The sequence below is a fragment of the Sinocyclocheilus anshuiensis genome, unplaced genomic scaffold (assembly GCF_001515605.1).
Source record: "Sinocyclocheilus anshuiensis isolate Anshui unplaced genomic scaffold, SAMN03320099.WGS_v1.1 scaffold451, whole genome shotgun sequence".
NCBI classification, from domain to species: Eukaryota; Metazoa; Chordata; class Actinopteri; order Cypriniformes; family Cyprinidae; genus Sinocyclocheilus; species Sinocyclocheilus anshuiensis.
The window spans coordinates 614252-634072 of record NW_015549630.1 but is presented as its reverse complement, the minus strand read 5'-3'; the positions used below and the strand labels follow the sequence as shown (position 1 = coordinate 634072).

The 19821-nt window shown below is 39.7% G+C and overlaps 1 protein-coding gene across 1 annotated transcript in view; it reads left to right on the top strand.

Moving 5' to 3' along the window:
- Positions 1-18271, top strand: part of pbx3b (pre-B-cell leukemia homeobox 3b) — a 93647-nt gene extending 75376 nt beyond the window's left edge. The window contains exons 5-11 of the mRNA XM_016448609.1: positions 2454-2644; positions 4948-5083; positions 7409-7438; positions 10605-10770; positions 11343-11420; positions 12871-12960; positions 18208-18271. Coding sequence (XP_016304095.1) covers positions 2454-2644; positions 4948-5083; positions 7409-7438; positions 10605-10770; positions 11343-11420; positions 12871-12917 — 648 coding nt within the window. The 3' untranslated portion in view covers positions 12918-12960; positions 18208-18271. The remainder of the gene's footprint in view (positions 1-2453; positions 2645-4947; positions 5084-7408; positions 7439-10604; positions 10771-11342; positions 11421-12870; positions 12961-18207) is intronic.
- Positions 18272-19821: the final 1550 nt, after the last annotated feature.

The window sequence follows — 19821 nt, the reverse complement described above, 5'->3', positions numbered from 1 at the left end:
TATATATATATATATATATATATATATATATACTTATGTATATAATATGCAAATAATACAATTCTTTCTAAAGTTTGAAAATCTAATTTTTGAAGATAATAGTTTAGAAGTTTTTTTCTGAAACGTCCCATTTTGGTGTCAGCATTAAATTAAATTTACAAAATGTAAAAATTATTCTATACATAAAAAGCATACCAAATGCAAGTAAAGTGTCTACTTTAATGTTTCAGTTGTGGAAATAAAATGTCAAAATATGGATGAAATATTGTTCCATCATCAATCAGTGTAACAGAGATATTTGAAGAACATTGGCAAAAATTCATAAAGATTTAAAATTACAATTGATCAGTTTTGGGGGACTGCACTGTGATCCTCAAATAGAGTCTTTTAATATGTCATCTAATGATTCTTGTTCTAAATATTCCAGTCACGATTTTTTGGTGTACAAACTATTGTTTGACTGAATGACATTTTATTGTGTGCCATCTGTGAATCATAGGAAAAATGTATGACAGTAATTTTTCACTCTGAAAAAAGTAAAATTAATCAAGATACATTCTAATGTACAGTAAAAATAATACTGTATTAAACTTGAATTGTTTTTCAAAATCTGATGACCATCTTATAACCGATGGCGTCACTGCAGTTTTGTAAATTGTGACCTTTTCTTTCTTGCGTCTGTTGAACCATATATTCGCCTTTGCATTCGTGTTTGTATTGATTCTGACAAAAACACTTTAATGACAAAAGCAAATTATGTAGCACTTCATTTGTGTACTGTAGAACCAAATCCTTTCCCAGCCTGGTAAGCACTGAAATTGCATATCTAGTTAAGCCCAACCAGATTGTATGGTACAGAGCCAAGAATACTGCAAAATAACTTTGTATCTGCATTCACACATTTGCATTGATCCTATGAGTGTGAATAATCCCAGCTTGCTGTTCTGTTCCGTCTGAATAGATGTTTTTCACTGAAGCTTCATGACAGGTTTAAAGGGAGACCTGGAGGCCTTCAACTGAACTGAAGGTGTCAGAGGTCTAAACCGGAGCAAGCATTTAGCATTTTACAGTCCTGTCTATCATGATTACGATTGAGAGCGGATGTGATTTATGGTGGTATTCAGGCATTAGGACATCTTCAACTTACCTGACCTCTGAACAGCGGTAGTCTAGACATCCTCTTATAAATATTGAGCAGACGCTTTTAGTTACAGTGTGGAGAGCAGCCTCTAAATTGCATAGTGCATTTGAGAGTGTCGCTATGCAGGACTGGCTGCTTCATTGAGGTCATGTATTGATTCTTTAATGTAGCTGACATTAATTTTTGATTCAGCGCTTTAGTTATTTTTCTCATAATCAAGGACGAGTTGAACGAAGGCATTTTTTTTCATATGCGCTATAGTTAAAGTGCTTGGTGTTTTGAGGAGATGCCTTGAAAAATCTAAGTAATAGCTGCATGTCTATTTGCCCTGGGTCAATGACATGATAATCATTTTTTGCCCGGATCTGCAACCAACATGAATGCAAGTACATCTCTAAGACCTTGTGTATTAAACTAGATTGTACACGTTTTTTCCTCTTGTTTGTCATTGACCCCCTAATGTTCATTCTGTACTTGCACCATAAACAATAAAGAATGGTCAGGAGAACACTTTTATTTCTAAATAACAATCCTTTTAATATGATTTGGAAGTTGTTTAGCTGATGGCTTAGCCAGCCAATGGCCTAAATTAGACTGATTAACTTGCAAGCGTTTAAAAGGGGAGTGTGTGGAAAAGGTGTCTCAATCCTTTCACCCAGAGTAAATGCATCTTTCTTAAGGGTGTTCCCCCTTTTAATTATCTAAATGTAAATACTTAACGAATTTTACTCCGAGTAATGAGCTAAAGTGCGCACTACCTAAATTAGTTATTCTAATTAATCATGTATGAACCACTTCTTTAACGAAAAGCTGTTTAAATTCTACTGGCGCTGGGCAGGTGCCAAATTACAAATCGGCATTTGCATTCATAGATGACTTCACCTATTAAGCCGTTCAAGTCCTCCACAGCACTACAAACAGTATGGATGGTGTTTTTCCCATGCTTTCAAGAGCGGCAGCTTTGAACTTGCTTCAAAAATTGCTGATTGCTGCTCCAGAGAGCTTCAAACGAATGCAGTTGAACTGATGTGCTTCTTCTGCGGAGTAACGTCAAAGAGCATTTCTGTCACTGTGCTGAGAGTATATAACGATTTTATAAAGAGGGTCAATCTCTAGGATGTTTTTGGAGTTTAAGTGAGGATGTGATGCCGGAATTGTATATTCAGAAATTATTTATTAGTGTAGCTGTTGAGTCTCAGCAGCAGGTTCTAAAGACTTTAGAGTAATTTAGTTTTGCATAATGCATTTTACACCTACATCCTCACTCAGAATAAAAGCTGTGTCCTCAGCTCAAAATTTTCTTTCTCCACAGGCATGTAACGAGTTCACTACCCACGTCATGAATTTGTTGAGGGAGCAGTCTCGCACACGGCCCATCTCGCCTAAAGAGATCGAGCGCATGGTCAGCATCATCCATCGCAAATTCAGCTCCATCCAAATGCAGCTTAAACAGAGCACCTGTGAGGCCGTCATGATCTTGAGGTCCCGCTTCCTCGATGCCAGGTTAGTATCAGTGTGTGATCTGTCCACATAAATTATTAGGGCTGGGACGATACGCTAATCTGCCGATTCAATACTATATCCCGATACTTGTGTGCCGATTCAATATATATTGCGATAACTGAGTATTGCGATTGTATGAGTATTGCGATTGTATAAGTTTTGCGATTCGATATTACAATTTGTTATAATTTTAATTTGCTTATTAAAGACTAGACAATGGAAAATACTTGACCATACCCTTAAAGAGACTGTATATGATGAGTCATATTAAAAACAATGCATCACATCTTTCTGAACTTTTATTTCAGGAGCATACACATACACAGTGTATATTTTAAAGTACCTTGAACCACGAAACTTTCAAGTAGCCTACCAAAACCCTGAACTTGCACATGAATATAATAGTCAAATGTTCAACAAAATGAGTAGAAAAAAAATATTTCTGAAATAAAATAAAGTGCTATGTTACTTTGCAGACCGTTTTAGTCATGTTTAGTCATGTTTTCCCAGCAGTGTGTAAAATCCAAAGTGTATTACTTGGGATTCAAAACGTGAAGGTGCAGAAAGAATTCTCAAAGAGGTTTGATCCTCTCCCTCCGCCATGGTTTTGCTTTCTCGCGCCGGCTTGAAACATATACGACGTCATCTAATACAGCAGCGCTGAGCACTCAGCCGATTGTTGTATGACAAAACACCGCAAGAGCTAGAGAGAGCAGACGGCTCCAAATGCTTACGAATGGCTTTCGCGGTACTTTGATGTCATACGCCGATCGGTCTGCACGCTGCTGCTTCAAGGTGAACACACCTATACATTTCGCCCTCTGTTGGAATAAAAGTGGTTCTCCCCACCCCCTCTAAGGAAAAGTAAAATAATTAAATATAAATGGATTCTGAGATAAACCAATCGATTTTTTAATCGTTTTAAAAAGAATCGCAATTGTTAGGTGAATCGATTTTTTCTCCCACCCCTATAAATTATAGTATGTGTATTTACATATGAGTTGTATCAGTTGTATTTGAAAGAATTAATCTTCTGCCATTAATCTATGCAAGAAAATAATGATTAGAGAATAAGATTTCAAGGCAACCATCAAATATAATGGCCCCAGAAGGTGTGGTCACATTTATGAATCAAGTCATATCAATAGAAATCCGCTCAATCCGATATTTCATGTATGGGCGTTAAAGTTGGTCACATAGTTTTGCATTGTTTTCCATGAACATATTGTTCAAAACGAGGACAAAAGATTAATTATTCCACTAAAAGTTTGTTTTACGGTAATGAAGTTATGCCACTTGGATGCCACTTGGTTTGATATGTTATCTATACAGTGGAATTCAGACGTTTTTTAAGTGTGACTTAAGGTTGTTCAAATACTTAGTTACTTGAAGTAGGAACCATTTTAAGTTCCATTTTGAGTTTATTTGACCTTTAACCTATCCAGTCAGGGTTTAGGCACAGCCACTGATGGTATGGCACCTGTCATCAACCAACCACAATAAAGCATTCATTATTATTCAGCCATTAGCAGTTAAGATCGTCTTGCCAAGACTAGGGTTTTAGAGCCTAAAGGCCAACCACTGAACGCAGTCATACTAAGCACCTGAAAGCGGTTAAGAGTTTTATAGAGTGGAAATGAAGTCATTTGCGTTTTGTGGGTAGGAGGTCATCAGCAGGTGGTCCAGATTACTCTAATCACAAACAGTTGGTAGAGGAGATCTGGAGAGGCGTAGAGGGGAGAGAAATTATGCAGTGAACATGAGAAAAGAGCGGATGACATCTCGAGGAGAATGCTCAAGTGAAGCGGAAGCACAATCGTTTGGCCGGCCACTTGTGTGAAAGGCATTAAACAAGGCGAGAGAAAGAAGCCAGCGCTTAACCGTGGCGGGGTGGGCCGCAGTGAGTGGCGGTAAGTGCAACTCCATCAGGCCCTGCCCCAGTACTTGAGGAACAGTGTTCAGCTGGCCATGGCCTGATTTCCCTAATGTCCCAAGATACAGCTCTGACTGGGAATGCTTGAGCACCTCTAAACGCCCCACATCAGAGTGAACGAAAGCGCGATAGAGGGAGAAAGAGAGAGGGAAAGCTTGCCGCTCTAAACACTGAACATTTCACGCTTCACTTAGAGCTCAACCGATAATGTAACATCGTCCATTTGTGTGTCTACATATGAATTCTGATAATAGCCTTCCCGACTTCATTTCCTGCCAGGAGCTGTATTATGACCATCACACATGGTTTTATTTGAGTTTCTCTAATTGCCTTCCTCCTCTTATTTTTCCTCCCGCTTGTCCGACGGCAGACGGAAACGGCGGAACTTCAGCAAGCAGGCAACCGAGATCCTGAATGAGTATTTTTACTCGCATCTTAGTAACCCTTACCCCAGCGAAGAGGCCAAAGAGGAGCTGGCTAAGAAGTGCAGCATAACAGTATCCCAGGTGAGGCCACACCTCCCATCCATGTAGCACATGCCCCGTTTGTTGGATAGTCTGGAAAGAATGACTAACAACAGGTCAAAGTCTGAAGACTTAAAGTTCCCGTGCTCAGGGTTTACTTAGGTAAATCCAATGCCATCCCTGCTCTGTCCCATTTAAACTGATCTTAGCTGATTTAAGCTAGTCTTCAGCTGGTCAAACTCGGGGATCTTCAACCCTGCTCTTGGAGGCAAACTGTTCTTCAGAGTTTAGTTCCAACCTGCTCCAACACATCTACCTCCCTGTTGAACAAAAAAACAGCATATGCTTGTTAGGCATGTTTTGAAGAATGGCTGCTGGTTTGAGCTGGTTTAAGCTGATCCTTAGCTGGTCGTGTGCTGGTTTAAGCTGGTCCTTAGCTGGTCATGTGCTGGTCCTAAGCAACTAGTTCCTGCTCAAGACCTGCTTTGGGCCAGCACTTGACCTGCTTAAACTAGCTCATGACCAGCTAAGGACCAGCTTAAACCAGCTCAAACCAGCAGTCATGCTTCAAAACATACCTAACCAGCATATGCTGTTTTTTTTAACAGGGATGATGAACAGATTTCATTTAAATGATCACAGAATTTTCATTTTAGGGCAATCTAACCCTTTCTATATGATCTTAAAGATTTATATGCTCTCAAATGCATTGATCCTCTCACATCGAGCCAACAGACTGAAAATCATGTGCTGGTCCTAAGCTGGTCCTGAGCAGGAGCTAGTTGCTTAGGACCAGCACATGACCAGCTAAGAACCCGTTTAAACCAGCTCAAACCAGCAGCTATGCTTCAAAACATACCTAACAAGCATATGCTGTTTTTTTCAGCAGGGCTCAAAGTGATCCTGAAGACCTTGATTAGGTGCTTCAGGTCTGCTTCATTAAAGGGGTCATATGATGTTGCTAAAAAGAACATATCTCTTTGGATTTGAGACTTTAGTCTTTGCAACTTTACAGATCTTCTTTATGCACCAAGAGATTGTAACACTCCAAAGAGAAAGAAAAAATTGAAATCGCATCATATGACCCCTTTAAGGTTGGAGATAAACTCTGCAGGACAGGAGTCGCCGGGAGCAGAGTTGAAGACTCCTCCTCTAGCTGGTTTAGAGGGTTGCCCAGTTGGTCTCCTAGCCTGATCAGCTTAAAAATGCCCAAGAACACTTTAAAACAGGGGTCTCCAAACTCGGTCCTGGAGGGCCGGTGTCCTTCAGAGTTTAGCTTCAACTTGCCTCAACACACCTACCTGGATGTTAGTAGCATGCAGAGTAAGACCTTGATTAGCTGGTTCAGGTGTGTTTAATTAGGGTTGGAGCTAAACTCTGCAGGACACCGGCTCTCCAGGAGTGAGTTTGGAAACCCCTGCTCTAAAACCAGTCAACAGACCAACCTGAAAGACCATCAAACCATCTTAGACTGGTTTAAGCTATTTTTTCAGCAGGGTAATACCATAATCTAGGCTAACAGTGGCTAATTGGCTATGCTAGGTCACACAAAGGCCCTGTCTTAAATGGTGTACTTAATGTTAACTTACGGTCTGGTGACCTTCGCTCATATGGTGTCCAGCTTGTCATTTTTGGTTTCCAAACCTTCCCAAGCAGCCCATTTGAAGCCACTATGCATCCTCGAATGTTACCCAGTAGTCCGTGTGGCAAAGCATATACTCTGAAGAGGATCGCTAGGGCTGAGGGTGCCATTTGGGACAGGGCCATGCTTGATCAGACCAGAAAGACTCTCCAGCGTGCTCTCTCTCATTGTCCTCTTCTTTCCTCTCGTCACTGTCTAGCATGCATACCTGTTTGCTCTAACACATCAGTCTGATAATTCCACTGAGCTGAGTCTCAAGCAGGGCCTGAAGACACAGAGTGTACCCTGTTGTGGATGGATGCCACAGTTTGTGGTGATCTGCGTCAGTCATTGTGTTTTAGAGTAAATGTGTGCGCACATGCGAGTGTATGTGTGTCGGAGAGAAAGAAGAGGGACTTTATTTTAGTCGCAAAGTATGATTCATTATTGCACAAAATTGAAAAGAATCACAGTGTTTTCCCACTCTAATAATTAAATTCAGAATCCACCTGAAGGCAAGAGTACCCACCCACACCCAACTCCCCACAGACAAAACTCTTTTCTGTTTTTTTTTTTTTTTAATCGGTCACAGAGGGGGTCAAGGAAAATGTGTACTGTTAACCTATTGGTCTTAGAGCATATCTGCGTACTCTGTGATGTAATAAATGTTTTTTCTCTGTGGGGAGGGGCTTATGGAGGGTTGTTCAGAGTCAGATCCTGTAAAAGCCATTCTTTTTTGCCTTCAGGGGGTGGGAACCACCATCACAGTGGCACAGGTATGTCATGACTTCTCCTGCTCCACTTTTCTTGTGCCATTTGTTTTTCTTTGTTGCTTTTCCTTTATTCTGTCACCCCTTTATGTGTGTTCACTTATACCTTAGAACATGTTAAGACATACTCAGCACTTAGTTCCCCCCAAAAGTCTACCTTTCCTGCACTTACTGTAGTGCCAACAAATCTGCAAACTTAAGCAAGTGTCGAATGGGACTATATTTGGAGTGCTCAGTAATCAAACCAAGTATCAGATACTATGTTTTGTTGTACACTCCCTCCACTCTTCCCTAGAGAATTTCACTTGATTGTCAAAGCGCTAAAAGTATGTGTCCCTTTTGATTGTGTTATGTCTTGTCATTGCACATTTTGACATGCCTGTGATAGATATTTACCCCACATTGTATTTAATCAGTGTGTTCTGTGTATGTTCAGGAACTATTTTTATTTAGAAATATATTTTATTAAATTAATTTGTATCTTGGAATATTTTGTTCTTAAATGTATTGTTTGCTATATTATAGCAATGGGGTTTAAAAAATAGATACAGTTTTGTAGTGTAAACAAATAACAGATAGTAATATTCTTTTCTACCAGTTATTTACATTCTTAAGGTGGTAGCAAGATTTGTCCACTCTTATTGTAACAGATTCTAGCACACATAGATCCCAGAGGCTGCCTGCTTTGCCATTTTTCATGTATCTGAGATATGTGCAGATTTGAAGTGATGTGTGGTGTTAATGGTATTGTTGATGAAATGTAGTCGCCTTTATCAGGCACCACTTCACTCAGTGCACAGAATCAACCTCATTATCTGGGCACAATTTCTGTGCATGTGTGATTCTTCTAAATGAGGCACACAAGGTCACATGATGTTTTTTTGAGAGAGAGTTTTCATAACCACTATGATTTTAAGCATTGTGTCTAGAGGGGATATTGTGCACCCTGCAAAATGTGTCCATCACCCAATTAAGTGCGGTTCTTCCGCTTCGATCTTCCTGCGGTTCAAACGAGCGACACTTATCAATATTTCAGCTCATTATACATGTAGCAGAGCTCTGCCTCAGGTTAATGTGTTAACTATTAATGCAGACTGCTTCATTATTGATAATATCAGCAGCCCTGGACACTGCAACCGCCCATGACAGGGAGTTCGTGTGTGTGTGTGTGTGTGTGTGTGTGTGTGTGTGATCATGCCAGACGTCTGAGTCTCCATTTAAGCTCCACTCTCAGCAAGAGAAGCAGTATAAATTGAGGTATATTTGTATAAAAGGAATTGTATAAAAAAGGTATTGAGACCTGGGTAAGATCATCCATCCCATTTCAGTGACACTAGTGGCGTATTGACCCAAGCTTGGGGAGGGAGTAGTGGTGAATTATTTACTACACCCACACAGGCTTTCCTCTCCATTGGTTTAAAGCAAACAAACCAGGTATTGTGTTCCAGACATAGAAGTCTACTGCATCTCTGGTATGTTCTCGCATAAATATGAAACCCAAATATGTGAGGTAGATTTGTTTTAAAATATTAGTATTTAAAAATATTTGACAACAAAGTCAGTGTGGTGTAATCAACATGCAGGAAGTAATTGGTTGTCATATGTTGTCATATGAACATGAAACTATATCACAGAATAGGGTCATTTTTTTCATATTGAAACCAATATGAATAAAAAGATTGCATTCAATACTTTTTGTACGACATTTTTTAAAGATTTCCTTTTTTCATCATCTTTATCTTTCATCCTTATTTGATATTGACTCATACAGCTAGAGAACAATCATTTAAATGAGTTATATGTCCCCCCCCCCTTTTTTTGTTTTGTTAAAATATAAAACATTAGGGTTAGGAACAGCTAAGTTTAAGGTATTTAATCTTTAGAAGGAGGTTAGCTTAGAGACTCTGTGTTCCTCTTTTCCATGGCCTTAAACTGCTTCAAGAGCAGGTTAAGTAAAAAGGATGACGGCTAGTGCTTTCATTGCTTCCAATTAAACCTTGCTTGTTAGTTTAACCTCTAGGTAAACCCATCAAACAATTGATGTTAAGGCAAAAGCCTGCCAACGGTGGTGGCTTCAGCCGAATGGTCATTAATTTTAATTGCCTAGATATTAAAGATTTAGAAGCGCAGAGGCATGGTGGGGGTAGAAATGATCTGATGTCATGTAAATTCAGCCGCTGTAGCGTAGTGTGGCTCGGGCTGCTGGAGATATTAAAATGGAAGCAGAGAGGTGGAAATTAAATAAAGCATCATTAAGGGGCTGAGGCTCTCTGGTCCTCCAGTCCAGCCAGAGCCGGAATACGGCAGGAGAGATCGCCACGGCGACAGGCCACCGTAATTTATAGGGCTATTAAGAAACAACCCTTAATCTCTTTATTATTCCACAATTATGCAGTGCTAGCATTTGCACATCTACCACACCCCATGTGACCCAGATCTTATTGTTTCCTGGCTGCTGTTTTTAGTAAAATTAGCATTATTGTAATTATTAATGTATTGCGTTGAGGAGGTGTGGCTGCTTTTAGGTGTACTATCTGAGTTGTGGTTATTATTATGTCTATTATTTGTCTTAAGGCAGGAGCACAAAAGTGGTTTTATGCAAAAGAAAAGAACATTAGTGTTATTAAGATGCATAAAAGCCTTGCCTTTGAAATGAAGGGACCCAAATGGATCCAAGTTACCTTAAAGAAAGGTAGTGAAAGTAAAAACAGAAGAAAGAGTTATGTTAAAACTCTTATTGAGAATGTATCTATTTATTAAATGGGACCAGGGATCAGAACAAATACTTTTTAGCAAGATCTCTGTTAGCCTTACAAGGAACTATACCACCTTCACGTTTGGCACTAGCTACCTAATCCCATAAGAACAACACTGATCCAAATTTTGCCACAAGACGAGCAGCCCCTTGTGTGTTGGTTTTGTCTAGAGACAAAGAGAGCATGTCACGCCTCCATCCGCAATAACGCACAAGTCCTGTCTCATAATCGCTTAATTAGTCTTCATGCCCAGCGGACATTACTGTGGGAGGCTGGGAACTGCAGACTTGATGGACCCAAACATGACATCTTGAAACAATCACTCTGTTCAGTGCACAGTGCCTCGTCTGCATTGACGTCTGACGTCCCCTCCTCTTTTTTTCCCCTCTTTCCTTTTCTTTCCGTTTCTCCCTCAGGTATCCAACTGGTTCGGCAACAAGAGGATCCGCTACAAAAAAAACATTGGCAAGTTCCAAGAGGAGGCCAACCTGTATGCCGCTAAGACAGCCGTGACTGCCGCACACGCAGTAGCTGCCGCCGTCCAGAATAGTCAGACCAACTCACCCACCACACCCAACTCCGGTAAGCTTGCACTCATCCCGGACGAGCCCCCAAAAACCAACCAGCCATCCCCAACTCCAGGTTTGTCCCTTCTGAACCTCTGCTCCCTCTGGCATGCTGGTTGGCTGCTGTGACAGTGAGAGGTCCCAGCCTGGGGGATGAGCCTAACTCTCCTGCCTCTGAGACTATACATGCTGAACGAGACGAGCAAAGTCAAGCAGAAACTGTGTGAGCGGGTTGCACATGCTGAATATGTTTGTAGTTTTGAGGGGTGGGAGGGTGTTGGTGCTGGTGGGGGTAAAAGAGATAATCCTTACCCACTGTCCTCCCTTTCTATCCATAAATATGTGACAGTGTTACCCCCGCTGTGAATTGATGGAAATCTCTTGCTCAGAGCATGTTACACTCTTGAAGAAATGTGTAATATGAAATAATAATGAATATTTGATTAGTAGAATGATACAGTGTTTACCTTAAATTGATGCTCTTCAGACATAATAAGCAGAAGATTTGACTGTGATAAAGACATAGCTTAGACCCTGAGGAGTTGTGGGTAAGCAATTTTTAAGGGGTCCCCTTTTTCTTGCACCCAGGATTCCAGATGAAAGATGAAGAATTTCAGCTGGACTCTGCAGAGAACAAAAACACTCTATTAACCAACATGTTCACTGGTACTGGCCTTTTCCATAAGCTTCTTATTGTCCTTCTTGTCATTGGCATATAATTCCACTTATGAACTAGTCCACTAGAGTAGGAATAGGTGTGAACTCCTGTGGAAAACTTAGACCTCCAACTCCATACACCATCTTTGTCCTTTTTTTGTGATTTCCCCCCTTTGTTTTGGCATTTTTGGAGACCCCCACGTGCCCTTCTAGATATGTAATGCAACCTAGCCGTCATCCCCATCCCTATCCTTTCATTTCTTCCTTGTTTCTTTTGCTCTCCATTTGTTGCTTGCTTTACGAGCATCACTTCTAGCGTGGCGTGTGATGCGCGTATGTCCTCGCACATATAGCCTCTCTTTCTCTTTCTCATCCTCTCGTTATTCAGCTCCTTACATCTTTCCTTTCTAGGTTCGTCAGGTTCTTTTAACCTCCCAAACTCGGGGGATATGTTCATGAGCATGCAGAATCTGAATGGGGATTCTTACCAAGGGGCACATGTTGGAGCCAATGTGCAGTCACAGGTAGGCGCTACGCACAGGAACTGGGGCTGTGAACCAGAGCAGACCTGTCAGCTAGCCTACCATCCACATTAAAAACTCAATTCCCCCCCTCAACATATAGACCGTGATACAGATTTGATCACCCCCTCAACAATTAGCTTCATTATAGTCATGGAAGATTAATGATGACAATATTCTGGACATGGATGGATCCTTCACATTTCCAGTCTGGACCCCCAAATAAATTACCATATCACAGCCCATAAGAGGCCCGTCTGACTAGAGACTCATTATTTACAGCATTATGCTAGTATATTGATCCTGGAGCAGACCCCATTTTGTAGTTGATGTTGTGAATGCATTTGGCTCTGACTTGAGCTCTTGGGTTGGTATTGGTTGTATGGTACTGTTCTTTCCTCCAAACCTCTATATCCTTTTCTCTCCCTTTTTATCATGATTATCCCAATTTTCCATGTTCACATAAGCTAATTTCATCCTCATGTTAAAAGACACCATTTGAAGGAGAGAGACGAAGAGTTAATGTGTACTGAACATTTCTCAAATCTGCTCATGCTCTGATAATGTGTTACAACTGTTGTCATGTGTGAATATTACCATGTTTTGTAGTAAATTCCAAATCAAAACTATTCCATTCCTTTCTGTGATTTTGTGTTTCGAGCCTGGAAATAGAGTAATCGTTGCCAGAAAGCAATAGAGAGAGGAAATGCATATGTTGTCCTAAATGTTGCATTAAACCACATATGTATCCCTAACTTCATTCAGCTGCATATTCCATTATAGTACGATCCATTTAGTAAAACGCAAAGCCATCACATTTTTTGTTTAAACACCATTGCCTTTGTCTGTTGTCACCATACATCACTGTGTTGATGTTTGCATGTGTTTCTGTAACGCAGAATGTTGACAAGCTTGACTTCCTGTTGTGTCCTCTGCAGGTGGATACCCTGCGCCATGTTATCAGTCAGACGGCAGGATACAATGATGCCCTGGGGGGGAATCCCATGTATAGTCCACATGGCTTGAATGTAAGTACAGTCTCAGTCAGCCATGACTGAAGTGACACCGAATTAAGCAATAATAAAGATACTACACTCATCCTAACATTATAGAGATAATCTATAACTCAAGCCTTTTCGAATGAAAATTGTAATACATTACCATTCAAGAGTTTGAGGTCTCTTTTTTTAATGTTTTGAAAGAAGTCTCTTATGCCGAGTTCACACTGCACGATTTTCAAAGACGTTGCGCCTCAACACACCTGCTGGTAAGTTTCTAGTATGCCTATAAGAGCTTGATTAGCTGGTTCAGGTGTGTTTAATTGGGGTTGGAGCTAAACTCTGCAGGACACCGGCCCTCCAGGACCGAGTTTGGGCACCCCTGATATAATGCGTCCTTGTTGAATAAAAGTATTAATTTGTTGTTAAGAATTTGCTTTATTTAACAAAATTATGTGCCATGGGCACATAAACACCAACATTTTAAGTTAACATTTACTAAGAAATGATGTTGTGAAAATCTGTAATGTGCAAATACTAGTGTTGGACAACCATTCAAATGTTTAATTGCGATTAATCACACGATTTTTACGATTGATCTCGATTAATCACATTATGCACAAAATTCAATAATGAATTAAAAAGTAGTGTATTGCGCACTTTTTCCATTTAAAAGTACTGCAATATGAACAAAAGTGCAATAACATTTTGTTTGCAAACACTTTAAACAAATAAGGTGCTTTTTTCCCGCAGTATTCCTTTTACATAGCTTAGTAGCAGTTAAAATATTTCTTGTAAATCTCAAATTAAACATTAATGTAATCAAATTAAATATAAAACCAAAGCTGTCTGTCACTGCCAGGGCATTAGCGTTTTTATAGAAAATATTTTATGGTTTGTTATAGAAAAATAAGTTATGCTCAGAGTCCAGAGCCTCGATCATAACATTATAACAGGCACCTTCCTTGTAGAGACCTGCACTTCCGCGGGATTATCGCGGGACCCAACGCAACAGAGTGTGGTGCGGGACAACACCTGACGGATGAGTGCGGATGCGGGCAGGTCGAGACTCGTGTGTGTGCGGGATGCAGGAGAATAAGGGTGTACTCACTCACACGAGCGAGTTTGACTAGTGTGATTGCTCCGTGCCGCGCTCGGGCGTGGTTCGTTTAGCCGTCCCTGGCTTGGTTGGAAGAGGTGGGCCAGAGTGCGGTTCAGTTGGGCTCGGGCACGGTACGCATGTAGTGTGTTGTAATAGAAAAACAAGTTATGCTCAGAGTCCAGAGCCTCGATCATAACATTATAACAGGCACCTTCCTTGTAGAGACCTGCACTTCCGCGGGATTATCGCGGGACCCAACGCAACAGAGTGTGGTGCGGGACAACACCTGACGGATGAGTGCGGATGCGGGCAGGTCGAGACTCGTGTGTGTGCGGGATGCAGGAGAATAAGGGTGTACTCACTCACACGAGCGAGTTTGACTAGTGTGATTGCTCCGTGCCGCGCTCGGGCGTGGTTCGTTTAGCCGTCCCTGGCTTGGTTGGAAGAGGTGGGCCAGAGTGCGGTTCAGTTGGGCTCGGGCACGGTACGCATGTAGTGTGAGCGCTAACCGCGCCGGAGCGCAGAACTTCTGATACGTGCAGCATGATTGCACCCCTCCTGTGACCCATAGTTTGTCTACATGTGTATTCCGAGCCAATGAGCAACGGACTTCATAATAATAATAAATAAATAAATACACTGCGTTAATGCGCGATAAAATAAAATAAAGTATCACGATAATATCACGTTAACCTGCCCAGCCCTAGCAAATACATATAGTTATTATAACATAAATCAGAAGGACCTGAGTCATAAGCAGGTCCCATCCCCAGCAAGGAATCACCATAAATCCAAACTCACGGTAAACAGAGTGATGATTCAGAGGATGACAGGAGTATCTGTCCTATAATATGCATAACGCGGGAAAATATGACAATTTTTTAAAGCGGGAATAAATGCTTTGCTCAGTAAAAGCTCAAGCGGCTCAAGTATTTGGGAGTGGTGTGAGGAAAATTAAATTTAGAAATTCAGAAATATTAAGTCAGTTTGTTGCCTGTGTAAACAGTTCCTATTACAGTAACCTATAACGTGGTAAGATGAAAAGGCTTTTACTAGCACGTCTTGCCTCTGTTTGTCTGTTTTGCAATGCTTCAAAGAATTTGCAATATCCTTATCAACATGATGAAATATGAAAGTATGATTGCCTGCAGCCGTCTGCAGGCATGAATTTTATCTTCCTTGATGAGGTTTGATATGATGTTTATTTTTTCCAACCATACACTGCGTAATATGAAACCATCAGAGTAAAGACTCATTTATTTGATGAAAGAGAGAGAGGGTGAGAGAAATACAGACATATATCTTCCTTGAGCTGAACACAGGTTTAGATGGTATATCTGTTACCTTGCTTGTCGAGGAATTGTTTATAAAAACATTTAGCTTTAAACATTAATCTAAAAAATAACTGCTGAATGACAAAACTCTGGCTGGTGAGTTGTTAAAAAAGGAACATTTATAGTTTATGAAAGACAATTGAGCATTTTCTGGATTTGTGATATTATCAAATGAGCCAGTAAAATGTGTTTTAAGGATTATTACATATTCCTGATACAAAACCGCTTATTTATCGGTCCAAATGGCCCTTGTACATTATCAAAAAAGACAAATGAGCTTTCCTAAAGCAAAACAAATCACTTTCTATTGAGAAACAGATGCAATCAGATGGAGGAATAATTTGCAGTGAGGTAATTAATAGAGCAGAGCTGTCATATGTGTACTTTCTGATGACTGTTAGAGCTCCATTTGCATGAATTAACTCTAGCAAAGCACACAACGATAAATGTCATAAGTCAAAACGTATGCCTGATTTTTCACAGCAGTGGGGCCCAAACGTGGCAGTGTATCTGTGGCTAATGCGGAGAGGGCTGTGTGTGTGTGTGTGTTTGTGTACAGGCCTCTGTGGCCTGTAGCTGTGCAGATGAAGTGTCAGCCTCTCGCAGGCTCAAACGCCACACTTTCACACTCTCTCACTCTGGTCCACTGCTCAAGTCAGAACTCTTCCTCATAACGCTCGCGTTTCAGCATCAGTCCAGACATTGTGGCTGGAGGAGACTAGCACAATCTATTTATTGACCTGTTCCAGGAACTCGAAATCAGCAAAATCCTAATTCCGCCACTGAACGGGTCCCCGTACACACACACAGGCGCAAACATCTCCCAATGATTTTTATATAGAAACACAGACAGATTGTTTTGATAACCAAACACCTCATTAGCAAATCAGCATACGGCAGTAGTTCTCAACTAGTATTGCTTCAGGATCCAGATTTCACATGAAGTGACAATTCCTTCAGATGTTCATTGTACAAAAAAGTTAAATAAAATTAAGCATAGTTTATTATTATTATTATTATTATTGTATAATATTATTGTAATATATAACAGTGATTCACCATGTTTACTATTTGTATAATTATTTGTATAATTTTGTTATGAAGCCAATGGTTCGCCATGTTCACCATGCTCATCATTTAATTTATTAGTATATATTATTAATATATATAATGTGTTTGTTTGTTTGTTTGTTTGTTGACTGTTTATTATTATTATTAATATTATTATATTTTATTATGTTAAGCAATGATTCACCATATTTATTTTTTAATAAATTATATTTTACTTATTATTAAGCCATTGATTCACCATATTTATCCTTTTTAGTTATATTTAATGTATTCTGACATTTTCCTTTACCTTATAAAGTTTTCTTTGTGGTTTTCAAGAATGAGGGCATTTCCTCAGGTTGGATTCTGCCTAATTTTACAAACATCTACTGAATAATTAAACATTTAATACTGTAGTTTTTGATTGAATTCACTGCTTTTGGGACCAAATATTTTTACATGTGACCCTGGACCACAAAACCAGTCTTAAATCGCTGGGGTATATTTGTAGCAATAGCCAAAAATAAATTGCATGGGTCAAAATTATTGATTTTTCTTTTAGTAAAGATCATGTTCCATGAAGATATTTTGTAAAATTAAATACTGCAGTGTTTGATTGCATGCAATTATTTTGATGCCAAATATTTTTTAAATAGTCACCAAAAAATTTGTTTGTTTTTCTGCGGTCGATGACCCTTATCCATTTGTTGTGGTGATATGGAGAGTGAGGGATAGACTTACTGTAGGTGGGGGATTGAACTGAGGAAAGATATCCAGCTAAAGCTATTCTCCAATGAGAGCCGAGAGATTGAGTCGGGAGCGCTCAGGCGAGCAGGCCTGCACCGTCACTTCCACTCAGCATCCCCCTCCCCGCCCCGGCCTCCCTCCCCTTGACTGACATCAAAATATGGAGCGACAAGCTGTCGGCCCACCGCTGAAATCTGATTAGACATTGATTTCAGCAATCGTTCCCATTGGCCACAACGTTTATGTGAATTTGTTTTCTGAGAGCGAGGGAAGCAGGGACCGAGAGAGGGAGAAGCCGAAGTGGGTTTAGCATGGCAAGATGGCCGTCGGCATGTCAGACAGTAGATCAGAGGAGACAGGCTCTCTTATTAATTTCTTAATGCATTAGTATGCATATGTATGCATGCTTCACTCACATGCACACTACACACCAGGATTAGGACTCACACTTCACTGCAAGCAGACAAATAAACACCCGCACTTCCTGTGAATTTTTGAATACTAGGAAACATTATCTGTATTTGTTTTACATAATTCTATATTATATATGAATATATAAATATTTATGTTATGAATATGAATATATATATATATATATATGTGTGTGTGTGTGTGCTCATTTTTTGTGGAAACAGTGATGCATTTGTTCAGGATTCTTTAATGAATATAAAGTTCATTGAGCAGCATTTATTTGATAAAATAAAATAAAATACTTTTTTGTAACATAAATGTCTTCACTGTCACTTTTGATCAACTTAATGCATCCTTGCTAATTAAGTATTTATTTCTTAATTTATTTCGTTTAAGTTGTACTTTTGAATGGTAGTGTATCACAGTTTCCATTAAAAAACAAAAAAGCTGAAAAAAGTGTTTTCAACATTCATAAAAATATGGAGCATAAAATAAAGTGCATAAGAGACTTCTTACAAAAAAAAAATACTTAAAACAAATCTCTTTTGCCCACCATTCATTGTTTCATTTTTCTTTTTCTTTTTTTTTCACTGTGAAATGAATTACAATTTTTTTTTTCTGTTTTGTTTTCAGGGTAATAGGGGATGGCATGATGCTGCAACTCCATCCTCTGTGATCTCCCCTACAGAAGGCCCTGGTAGTGTGCACTCTGATACCTCGAACTGATCTCCTCATTGACATGGTCCCTTCCCAAGCTGTGGACAACCAATCACAGAATTACAAAACCACAGACTGACCAATCAGAGACACAGAATAGACTCTCACAGATAATCCAGAAACATCCTCATGGAATCATCCACAGTACTTTTCCACAGTGTTTTCGAAGCTGGACATTTCTTAGCCGTAACATCAGTCCACTGCAGTTTTTACTAACAAGCTCTCCTCCAATCATATTAAACCAGTATGTTTTGTTTCTTTTATCATTTGAAGTGTACAAGCTCAAAATGTATGTGAGTTATTAGGGTTTTTCCTCTTCTTTTGAATTTATTACCGGTCATAACCCCTTTCCATTGTTCTAACCAACTGTTGGCAAAGCTTTAGTGCAGGAATACAACTGATACAAAAGTATATTCATACAATGCTAACCGATGCATTTAACAGGGCTAAATGCTACAGAAGGCAGCTTGGGGACTTCATTGCTGATATTCTTTTGAGTTTTTATTAATATCACACCTAGCAATGACTTAAACAAGACCACCTATGGAAGGCAATCCACTCCATTTTGGGGGGTGATTTTTTGAAATACCTGGCAATTAATGTCTTTTTTTTTTAAACACAAAACGTAATCGATATTTAGTCCACTACGATTAAGGTAGTGTGGAAGATGTGAAAAGAAAATATGGATCTTGTTGGCTCTTCTGGCAATGTTCAATTCAAAAACATTCTTGTATATGACATAGCTTGAGAGTATTTATACATGTCAAATAAATACTCCGCTTTATTACCTCATTGAAACTCATAGAAAACCAATAGATTTAAAACATTTCTTTAGCTTATAGTGCTCTCACTGACTACCTCTCAACGAAATCACCACCTGCACCCTTTTTGTCTTTTACTTTCTGTCATCCTTTTTTTGTCTTTTTAAAATACATTATTTTTACTTTTGTTAGATTCGGTTCCATCTTGTAAGAAATCTGCTCTCTGTCTCTCTCTCTCTCTCTCACTCTTTATGTAATCTAATGTATATTTTATCCTTCTAAGAAAACTAAGTTGCTTTGTTGCAACTTTTAAAAAAGGGAAAAAAATAAAAAAAATAAACATAATATTAATAATACGAATAACACGGAGAGTATGGAGAGTACAGTGGCTGGTGGATGGGGAATTTAGTGCTGGAACAGGGAGAGGGAAATATGATCATAAAATTAACACCAAACAGTATTTCGAAAAATTGACACTTATGACTGGTTTTGTGGTCCAGGGTCACAAATAGTCACAAAAAAAATTATTTGGCATTTTTTCTGTGGTCCTGTCATGACCTACTAGTTGGGACCGTTGGCATCCTCTAACCATTTGTTGTGTTGATATGGAGAGGGAGGGTTGACTTAGGTGGGGGATTTAACTGTTTTGAAGGGAAGAAATCCAGCTAAAGCTAGCCTCCACTGAGAGCCAGGCGATTGAGTCGGGAGCACTCAGGCAAGCAGGGTGGAGGAAAGGCCTGCACCGTCGCTTCCACTCAGCATCCTTCCA